This window comes from Corapipo altera, unplaced genomic scaffold, assembly GCF_003945725.1.
Source record: "Corapipo altera isolate COAL_440 unplaced genomic scaffold, ASM394572v1 96, whole genome shotgun sequence".
In the NCBI taxonomy this organism is placed as follows: domain Eukaryota; kingdom Metazoa; phylum Chordata; class Aves; order Passeriformes; family Pipridae; genus Corapipo; species Corapipo altera.
Genome location: NW_020884962.1, coordinates 1,613,562 through 1,624,364, shown reverse-complemented (window position 1 = coordinate 1,624,364; position 10,803 = coordinate 1,613,562). Strand labels below are relative to the sequence as shown.

Genomic DNA, 10,803 nt, shown 5'->3' with positions numbered 1-10,803 from the left:
CAGGGCGGGGGCGGCGGCCGAGGGGCGGCCCCTGAGCTCCACGGGGGAGGCGCAGGCGCGGCGGGGCGGAGCGCGGCGCCGGGGCCCGACCCGGTTCGCCGGCCCGGTGGCGGGGAGGGGGGACTCGGCCGCCCGCCCCCCTCCCCCGACTCACCGTCCGGGGCGGCGGGAGCGGCCGGGGCCGCCCGCAGGGTAGAGGGCCCGGAGGTCACCGAGCCCCTCCCGGCCCGGGCGCTGATTCGGTCGCACCAAAAGTGTCCCGGCCCCGTCCCCCCTCGCTGCCCCCCGGCCTGTCCCCCCCGCCCCGCTGAGCCCCGCGGGAGGGACCGCCCGGGCCCGCCGGGCATCGCCCCCCTGACTCCCCTCGAGGGACCGGGCAGAGGGTTCCCCGGCCCCCCGGGCGGGTTTGTTGTCCTGCGCCGCTGACCCCCAGCAGAGGCGGTGACACATCATGTGCCAGGCGCAATCCCGGTGGATGAAGGATGCCCCCGGGAGCTCTCGGTAGGCACCGAAGGCCTCAAACTTTTGTAGGCGAAAGCGAAGAAGTGAGAATTGTCTGGGAAAGCTCCTTCAAGGAAACTTGGTTCCAGCTCCCCAACGGCTGAAACACCCCCCAGCCCGTGCTCCCGGGACACACCTTCCTCAGCCCGGCCGGGAAGGATGAGCTCCTAGGGATGGAAAGCCACGAGAGGGACTGGGAGCTGGTCTGGTTCCGCGGGGTGGCCTGACGGCCCGAGGATGACCTAACTGGGCCCAGTCAAGGCCAGGTGACTGGGAAAAGCCCCGGCAACGGGACCGGGCCGGAGGCAAAGCGAGTCCCAAACTGAGCGTGTCCCATCACACATTTATGTTCTTTTTCAAAGACGTTCTGGAGCCAGGCCGGGATCTTTTGGCATCCAACTGACCTGGAAGCAGCTCTTAGGTTTGGTTTTCTTTTTTTTTTTTTTTCCCCTTCTCTTTTTTTTTTGGTTGTTTTTTAATTCACGTTTGTACAATCTTCTGGATATATTCTTCTTTTTTTTTTTTTTTTTTCCTCCCCCGAGAAGGAGTAAAAAGGGAGTGTTGGAAACTTAACATTAAACAGGATTAAAGCCCTGAGCGCTTAAGGGGAAAACAGGTTAAGGAACTTAATCCAGGATGGATCTGCAGGAGCCCCAGCAGCTGGGAATGTTTGCGGAGGGCGAGCTGATGTCGGTGGGGATGGACACGTTCATCCACCGCATCGACTCCACCGAGGTCATCTACCAACCCCGGCGCAAACGGGCCAAGCTCATCGGCAAGTACCTCATGGGAGACCTGCTGGGGGAGGGCTCCTACGGCAAAGTCAAGGAGATGCTGGACTCAGAGACCCTGTGCAGGAGGGCTGTGAAGATCCTGAAGAAGAAGAAGCTGCGCCGGATCCCCAACGGGGAGGCCAACGTGAAAAAGTGAGTGAGGTTCTGGGGATGGGGGGGGTCGGCTTGGTGCTTGTTCTGCAGCTGAGCTCCTGTGTAACCTCAGCTGACAGCGTGGCTCTCTGATGGGGAAGGGCTTCCTAAGCCATGGCTTCCTGCTCTGGAAGTGCTTCCTAAGCCATAAGTGTTCAGGAATCTTCCTACTGAACAGCGCCCAGCGCTCTGGGTGAGGCTGGCACAGGGAAAGGGGCGGGTTCCTGCGGGCCAGGACCGTCTGGAACACACCACCTTGGTGTTGCTTAATGGATTAAATAGTGTTTCCTAAAGCAATCCCTCTCTAAGGTCTCACCCAGGTGCTGCTGCCTGGGAAGGGAGAGGGGGCACAAACACACCTGCTGTGGTCACAGTTATTGCATCCAAGTGTGTGTGGCCCTGGAGCTCTCTGGGGTGGCAGTTCCTGCTCCCACCCCTGTGGAAGGTGCCTGGAACGGGATCCAATGTATGGGGCACCCCATGGGCACAGGAAGTTTTGGGTTTCTCCCTTGGTTTCATTTCTGAGGCGTCTGGGACACGTTCAAGGCTCTCCCCAGCTGATTTCTGACGCTGTAAAACAGGGCCAAGGGTTGTTGACCTCTCTGGTGTCAGTGACTCCAGAGCTGTGCTCAGGAAGCTCCGACACCCCGGTTACTCTGGGCACAAGGACCTTGTGGAAGGCAGCCCTGGGAGGGGCCGGGTCTGTGGGGCTGCTGAGGGAACTTTCCCTTCCAGGACCTCGCAGCAGCTGCGTCCCAGCCCTGCCAGGAGCTGCTTATCTGCCATGCAGGAGCCTCTGCAGCCCAAACAACCCAGGCAGGGTTTATCTGGGCTGGGAGAGAGGGCTGTGAGAGCTCCAGGAGCCTCTTGTGCCGCTCAGCTGAGGGTGAGCCCTGCCCTGGCAGAGTCCTGTGTCTGTCTCTCACCCAGGGTTGAGTTTCCCAGTTCAGCTGTGGGATATTTCACATCCTGTCCCAGCACTGCTGTCAGGGAGCTCTCACTTTGCCTTCCAGCCTTCCTTGACAGCCTTGGCTGTGGAACAGTCACATCCCAAGGCCGGGACCTCCCTGTCCCTCCCTTCCTGGCTCAGGTTCAGGATCAGAGCGAACTTCGTTAATGTGTAATAAAATGTTTCTTGTTTTTCTGGTAGAGGCTGAGTGCCCCCGTCCCTCCATGGGCACATCCAGAGCTGCCACTGAGGAACAGGGAGATCGCTTCCTCCTTGGGGAAACTTTTAATGTAAATGAGATTAAAAGAACTTGCCCACACCAGGAGAGTTCCCTGCTCTGAGCCATGGGAATGCTCCTGTGTCCTGAGGTGAACTCCGTGGAAGTTTTATTCATGCCCAGAGCAGGGTGTCATTATGTCATTTATTCATGCCCAGAGTGTCAGGGGGTCATTAAGGGGGTTATTAAGCAGACTAGCCAAGCCCCTCCCTGGTTTGCTGTGGATCTTTTCTGGCTCAGCCCCACCTGCTCCAAAACACCAAGGCAGATTTTAGGTGTTGTCTTGTACCCAGGGTTGACTTCAGTTCAAGTTCCTGTTTCTGTCCCCTCGTGCTTTCCTCTCTGCCCATCCATTTGTGATCTTTATCTACTGCTTCAGTGGGGAATTTTAAGGCAAACTGTTGTATTTTTGGGCCCCTGGGCCTGTGGCACTCTGAGCTTGTCAGACCCTTCAGCTCAGGGAGTGAAAGCTGTGAAACTTGGGTTGTTGGACAGAGGTGATCAAGTTACTGTGGTGGGCTTGTGCCTCTGCTCCCTGACAGGGCACCCCAGTGCTGCTGGGTCATCAAAGGAATTCCCTGGAAAACAGTTCCTAGACTGTGATCCTGGGGTAATTCCATGAGCAGCAACACACAGAGAGTAACGAGTGTGCAGTAATGAGCTGTGGAGGGCTGGGCAGGTCTGAGCCAGGCCTTGGGCACCTGGAGCTGTGGGGCTGGAGTTGGGACATCAGTGCCATCCCTGGGTCACTCTGGGGGTCACTCCTTGCTCATATCCCAGACCAAAGCCTCATCCCACACGTGCAGCCCCTGTCCCAGTCCTGTCTCGTGATGTTCTGGAGACCCAGAAATTAGGACTAAAGTGTGTTTGGGACTTACATCAAATTGAATGATTCTTCTCTACTCTAAAATACTCCAGTTTTGCCCCGGAAAAATGAGTCCTGAAGGAATGTCCTAGTCCTGGGGAGGATGTTGAGGGTTTGAACTTGTAAGACACACGTTTCCTTAAATCCATTGAGGGACTCTTTGTGTCTCTTCAGTTGCTTTAGGTGAAGTGAGGTGGCTCAGTCAGACAGACAGTGCTGGGGCTGATCCCTGCAAAACAGGAGTTTAGTGGGGTTGCTGGAAAGAGGAAGGCAAACTTGGCAGGCTGCGTGTGCAGCAGCAGAGGTTTAATAACGCCACGCGCTAATAACCTCACACGTTAATTAAGTGTTTGGGGCTCTGGGGGATCCCAAGTGCCCTGTGCTGTACTTACCACCTCGGGACTGCTCTGGTTGGAATCTCTGCTCCCTGGAATTCCTCGGAGGGGGTCGTGGGGCGGTGCTGTGACAGTTTGTTCCCGGGGTCTGCAGGAACCGAGCTGGAACCTCCCAGCAGGGACAGCTCTGCTGGGCACGGGCTTGCTGGAAGCCCCAGAGGTGTGGGCTCAGGTGGGGCTGCAGCTGCTGCTCCTGATCCCTGTCCCTCCTCCCTGGACACGGGGCCCTTCGGAGCCACCTGGCTCAGGGGCATCCTCTGCTGGGCTGGGTGTTTGCTTGGCTGAAACCCTGGGAGCTGTAATCCATGGAAGAGCACAGGTAGCTGTGTTGTGATGGATATAGAGCCTGGAATGCCAGACATCCCTGCAGGAATATGGACAGAGCCCTGGGACTAGAAAAGAGAAAAAGCAGCACCAAGGTCCTCCTGTCCAGTCCTGAGGCAGGGGCCTGCTCTTAAGCTTTTAGGACTTTATTGGAGGAACCTCGTGAACCAAAGGAAGGGAGTGAATCTTTTGGCTGTGTGGCTGGGTTTTATTTAAGCAGGGATGGCTCTGAGACCAGGAACAAGCTGTAGGGAGAACACTGGATCTTGGTGGAGATGTCCAGGAAGGAACTTCTTTCCAGGCTGTCCTTGGCAACTTCCAGAATGGTGTGGCAATGGAGCAAGTAGGCAGCTTTGCTATATGTGCAGTTCTGAGCAGCTACAGCCCCCAGTTATTTGCCAGAGCAGGTACCTTGCAGGGGATAAGCCTTAATCTACCAGGATGAGCTTAATGGATCTGACAGAGCTCGAGTTAGAAGGTCTTTTCCCTCCTCATCTTCTTCCAGGGAGGTTGCACTTGAAGCAGGCCCTGCCCTCTGGCAGTCTGTCTGGTCACACACTTGCAGTGGGCTGGGCTGGGGTTTTGGTGTTAATTTTGGGGGAAAAAAATCAACTTTAGGCCCGTTCTGAGGAGGTGAGTTCCCCTGCTCGTGGGGCTTGCAAAGCAAAATGGGATCGGAGGTGACTGGCTGGCTGTCCCTGCTCCTCAGGCATTCCAGAGTGCAAGAGGAGCTAAAAATAGAAGTAATCTTTCCTCTGGGAAAAGGGCTGCTTGGCCTCTGCCCCAGAGTGGGGGGGGCACTGCCCTGGCATTTTGGATTGGTTCATAAAGTCCTCTGGGGGGGGAAATCATTACAGAAATATATTTTTTCAGTCTGTTGAAGGTGGAAGGAATCAGTGTTTGTGCTTCTGAGCTGTATTGCAGGGAATGAGCTGTTGGGATCAGGATTTTAAATGTGTCCCTGATACTGGGAGCTTGCTTTGCCTTAAAGCAGTTGTGTTTGAGTGTGTGTGCTCTCCTCCCTCCCAGCATCCCAGTTGGATCCCTCAGCCCTCTCCCCCTGTGCTGCAGGATCTCCTCACCCACACAAGCACTGGCTGCAGTTCTTGTGCTGGTTTAATCCACTCCAGCCCTTTGGTTGTTCCTATAATTAGACCTGTCTGCTGTGCCCACTGCACACTGGGGAGCTTTCCCGTGGTGTCCCGGGTCTCTGCTCAGCTCTCAGTGGCTTTTTTGAATCCAGAGTTGAGAAAGGAAGAGTCCCTGGGCTAAACTTTGTTAGTGAAGTGATTCCTGCTGCTCAGGTATCCTTAAAAGATCCTGAAGGATTCTCCTTGCACTCCTGCGTTGGAGGAGCCTTTCCAAGGAGCAGTTCCTGGTTGTTACTCAGATGTGAGGCACCAGCCAGGCTTTGTGCTGACCCAGCTTGTTGGTGGAGCTGTGAATTGTGAGGGGCTTTGGGCTGGCTTTGGGCTGTGCTTGGAATTCCTTGTAGTGCTGCTTCCGAGAGCTGGAGCTGATGAAGCATGACCACACTGCTCAAAGCACTCGCCAAATGGCCCAGGAAGGGAGGTGGGAAGGAGACTTTGTGGAGTTTAGCACAAGTTTATGTGGAGTTTAGCACAGCTCAGAGTGGAGCAGCGGCAGGACCTGCAGTGCCAGACACCGACAGAACCACCCTGACCTGACTGTCCTGATCCGCCTGTTTCTCCACAGCTGGCAGCCAGTGGGATTTCACAGGCTGAGTTTAATGCAAAAGAGACTAAAATGTGGTTTGGGGCAGGTGCAAAATCCCAGGAGACAAAGATCAGACCAGCTGACGGGAGCTGACATACGAGGGGCCGTTCTCCGAGCCCAGGGAAGGTGTTTGTGCTGTTTTAGGTTATTCCCCACAAACAGAGGATTCAGTTCAGGTCTCTGAATTAAATTTGGGCCAGATTTTGGGAGAAATGGAGTGGGAAATTAGCTTTTTAAACATGACTTTTTCCCTTGTCTCTTCCTGCAGGGAAATCCAGCTCCTGCGGCGGTTACGGCACAAAAACGTCATCCAGCTGGTGGATGTGTTGTACAACGAGGAGAAGCAGAAAATATATCCTTTTTTACAGGGCTGTTAATCAGGTTTGAATTCCCACTGCTCCCTGCTGCAGTTCTGCTTTTTGGGAAGGTCCTTTTGGATGCTTCTTAAGCTTGAATTTTTGCAATTAAGTTGCTTCCATGGCATTAACCATCCTGCCTGCTGGGAGACTTTCCCCACGAACACAAATTCACAGACACACTGGTTGAGGCAGTTTTATGCCTCACCTTGCTGGGGTGACTCTGCCACGCTGAGAGCACTTTGCCTGGAACCAGCGTGGAAGTTCCTGGAGCTGATCTGTTGTAGCACACGTTATAAATGGTTGCTTTTATATTTGGCAGTGTTTTCTAAATACTGCCTTATTAGAGCACTCCAGAAAAGGGGTAATTTAATTGTGTGCGTTAATTAGATCAAACACTCTGCCACCAGATCATTAGGATAAAGCAGTGTGACAACTTCTGCTTGTGCCCGTGGCCTCGACAGACAGGGGGGACAGCGAGTCAATTACCGGGAGAGAGAGATGCCTTTAATTAGGGAGAAGGGAGGAGGCAGCGAGGGGAAAAGGAGCCCGAGAGAGACATCGTGTGTCGGAACCAGGTGATGACAGCCCAGAACTGTCACTGGGAAATGGGGTCCCTCTGGGGATGTTCCTGTCTGGACTCCCCAAGCAGTGCTGGTCCACGAAGAACATGTTGGTTTTCAGTACTTTCCCCTTACAAGTACAGGTTGACTTTGCCATTTTTGTCTGTACCTGCTCCTCCACACTCTGAGTTTGCTCCTCCCAGTGCTGGTGACATTGGAAATTGGGGCTGTGGAGGGAAGGATTCTGTTCCCACCTGAGTGCCCTGTTGCTGGTGGAAGTGCATTGCAGGCTTCAGCTGTGTTTGTCATAGAATCAGAGACTGCTTTGGGTTGACAGGGACCCCAAAGCCACTTCAGGGGATTTCCCTGTTTCTGTCATTCCTGTGAGGTCTCCAGCTTGGCTCCTGTGGAGTTCCTGGCCTGTCCCAGGCCTGATCCTGGAGCTGCAGTGGGTCATTCCAGAAGGGTTTTCTCGTGGGTGCCTCCCCCTCCTGTGGGAGCTGGAGGAAGGTCCCTCAGCAGCTGGGGAGTGCAGCCCCTCGGGCTTTGCCCTCACAGCACCTCCCTGAGGGCTGTTCAACCTTGGAGCTTCCTTAACTCTGCCTTCACGTATATGGTGATGGAGTACTGTGTGTGTGGGATGCAGGAGATGCTGGACAGTGTCCCAGAAAAGAGGTTTCCAGTGTTTCAGGCTCACGGGTAAGTTTGGTTCCTCTCACCACTGTGCTCTCTTGAGCTGGAGAGCTCTGCTCAGGCTGCACGTGAAGGCAAACCTGGCTTTGTGCAGTGATTTAATCTTTTACAGCCATGCAGACAGTGAAAAAGCTCTTGAAGTGGTGGCAGGGACTGTCCTTAGATTTTTGGGAAGGAAGACCATGTTTCTGTTGATTTTTCTGTTACTTTTGTTTAACTCCCTGAGCTGCCCACCAGCCCTTCCTGGCCCTCGTCCTCCTGCAGGGCCCAGGGGTGCAAAGGGGGGAATCTCCTGCCCTCCCTAAATGGAGGCCGAGCCACAGTTCAGCATCAGAAGAGAGATTAAAGGCCTTGGGATGGATTAGGGATTGGCAATATCCAGCATGATCTCTTAGCCTGGTTAGTTAGCAGACAGGATAAGCTGGAGCCCCTTTCACTCTGCAGGGAAAGAGACCTGAAAATTCTGGGAATAGAAGATAGTCACGATCAAACCAGGGCAGAGCAGCAAACTTGTGGCAACCGCATCATTTTCTGGTCGTATTTTCGTTCTGTTTAAGAGATCTCTGGGATTACAGACAGCCTAAGTGAAACTCAGGCACACTAATACTATTTCTGGGTATTATGAGATGAAACACTTGCCTGCTGCCAGGCTGTGCGTGCAGTGCTGGTGACAGCCCAGAGTCTCTGACCACGAGCACAGCAAAAAGCTCCTTTCTACTGGCTAAAAGTGTTTGATTTTTCCCTCTGCCTCTCTCTGCAGGTACTTTTGTCAGCTTATAGATGGCTTAGAATACTTGCACAGCCAAGGGATTGTCCACAAGGATATCAAACCGGGGAACCTCCTGCTAACAACCAATGGGACACTAAAAATATCCGATTTAGGCGTAGCAGAGGTATGTGAGAAGTGCAGCAGTGGGACATTCTGGATTGAGGTCACCTCTGTGGTGTCATTGATTTATTGTGCTTTTAGGCTTTTGTTCTGTTGCGCTTGCAGAGCGCTCTTGAGTGACTCTGAATATTTATTGCAACTGGCAAAGCACTTTTGTTGGTAACAGCATGAAACCTCCACTCAGGAAGCACAGAGGGGAAGGCATCAATCTTGGACGAGCCCAAAAGTGGGGGCAAATGGGGATAAGCTACATAACCTTACCCTGTTCTTTGTGTGGAGACTGTCCTGGGTGGGAGAGGCACAGGGCTCGTCGCTGGGGTGGCACGTTCTCATCATCTGTAGATGTTCAGTAGAGGAGTTTTCCCCTTTTATTTCCCAGGTGGAACTTTTCCAACGCTCAGTTTGTTTTCCTTGGAAGTCTGACTCTGGTCTCTCCTGCAGGCCTTGCATCCGTTTGCGGAGGACGACACGTGCAGGACGAGCCAAGGGTCGCCAGCATTCCAGCCCCCAGAAATTGCCAATGGCCTTGACACCTTTTCAGGCTTTAAAGTCGACATCTGGTCCGCGGGGGTGACGCTGTGAGTGCCCAGAACCCCCAGGGACTGGAGAACAAACCACACCCCGGGGAGCTCAGTCCTGGGCTGTCACTGCTGCTCTTGTGTGCTGGGGGAGCAGGGAGGGGAGTGCTGGCCCCTCCTGGGGGGGGAGGTTTATGCTCCCCAAAGTACCTGTAATTCTGCAGAAGGTCATCTTTTCTCTCTGTGAGTGACTCTGCAGCTGTTGCTCAGCACCCAGAGGCACAGCTGCTGCAACAACAGAAACCACAAGTATTTATTTTAAAGTTTCTGCTGTCCCAGCTGTCAGGGAGGTGTCCTGGTGGTTTTGGCTTGTATGAATGAAGAGCTGTGATGAAGGAAGGCTAAGTTTAAAGAGGCATTCCACATACTGTCAAATATTCCTCTTTCCCAGTTCCCTCTTGGCTCCTTTTGGTTTACATAGCCATGTAAGAAGTGAGTACCTGTGTGCTGCTTCTCATCCAGCTTCTCCTTCTGCCTCCACAGATACAACATCACAACGGGTCTGTACCCTTTTGAAGGGGATAATATCTATAAATTGTTTGAAAACATCGGGAAAGGCGACTACACAATTCCAGAGGATTGTGGTCCTCCACTCTCGGACTTATTGAGAGGTGAGTCTCCCAGGTGGCTCCAAAAGGGTGACATTTATAGATGCAACAACTGCTCAGCTTGCACAGTGCCAGGCAGAGCTTCCTTCCAGGTGTCCTGTGGAGATGCAGGATCCTGTTGGACAGGGAGGTTGTGCTTACAGCCTCTGAAGGATCTTCAGCACTGGTATTTTCCTGAGATCCACTAACCCCTGCACAGCTCTTGCAGTCCTTGGTTCTTGCATTGTGTTGTGCTCTGAGAAGCTTTTACACCTAAAGACAAATTTAAATTTAAAATGGCATTGTAGCATTGATGCAGGTTTTGCCAGTGAGAACACTCAGATGCCTTGTCCAGGCTTTCCCTGAAATGAAACACTGAGTACTTGGGGTCTGCTGTCCTTCCTCATCAACCTCTGCTCTGGACTTATTTGTCTCAGTCCCATTTGTCCTCCTTCCCCCCCAGATTTAGAGCTGCAGGATATTGGAGCAAAGTGACAGGTTTCACTTTCACAGCAGGGCTGGGGTAGGACCCAGAATAGCACTTTCTGGGGAGAAGGTTGAGGTTTTTCTCGGTTTTTTTCTTACTGTCCCTTATTGCAGCAGTTTGAGGTCTAGTGCTGAACAGTCTCCACCTGTGAAAGCTGAGTGATCACTCAGGGCACCAGTTTTGTACCCAGCAGCCAGGCTGGAGAGCCCCTTTGGCAGCAGAGGGGATGTGATTCCAGCCCACGGGAGAACCTGACCAGCATTGCCACTGCCTCCTTGGCAATGGAGCAGCCAAGTGCAGCCGTGCTGCCCAGCCCCCAGCACGGGCTCGTCCTCTCCTTGCCTTTTACAGCTCTTTTTATTGAGAGATCAGCCCCCAGATATGGGAGGTTTGTCTTGTTTCACATTGGATTTCCTGGTCCTTGTGCTGTGTTGGGTAGCTGAGGGGCTGGGGGCACCAAGTCCCTCCCTCCTCATGGTGTGTCAGTTCTGTGGGGACATGAGCTCCTGGCTCGGTGTGGGGACACGGGCTCAGTGCAGGGACACAGGCTCGGGGCAGGGCCACGGGCTCGGGGCAGGGCTCCTGGCTCCATGCAGGGACACAGGCTCCATGCAGGGCTCCTGGCTCCGTGCAGGGCTCCTGGCTCCATGCAGGGACACAGGCTCCATGCAGGGCT

The 10,803-nt window shown here is 53.8% G+C and overlaps 1 protein-coding gene across 1 annotated transcript in view; it reads left to right on the top strand.

Moving 5' to 3' along the window:
* The first annotated feature begins 323 nt into the window (after window positions 1-323).
* The window catches only part of STK11 (serine/threonine kinase 11), a 28,081-nt gene continuing 17,601 nt past the window's right edge, over window positions 324-10,803 (top strand). Inside the window, exons 1-6 of the mRNA XM_027664161.1 lie at window positions 324-1,427; window positions 6,243-6,326; window positions 7,503-7,592; window positions 8,347-8,479; window positions 8,917-9,053; window positions 9,537-9,664. Coding sequence (XP_027519962.1) covers window positions 1,138-1,427; window positions 6,243-6,326; window positions 7,503-7,592; window positions 8,347-8,479; window positions 8,917-9,053; window positions 9,537-9,664 — 862 coding nt within the window. The 5' untranslated portion in view covers window positions 324-1,137. The remainder of the gene's footprint in view (window positions 1,428-6,242; window positions 6,327-7,502; window positions 7,593-8,346; window positions 8,480-8,916; window positions 9,054-9,536; window positions 9,665-10,803) is intronic.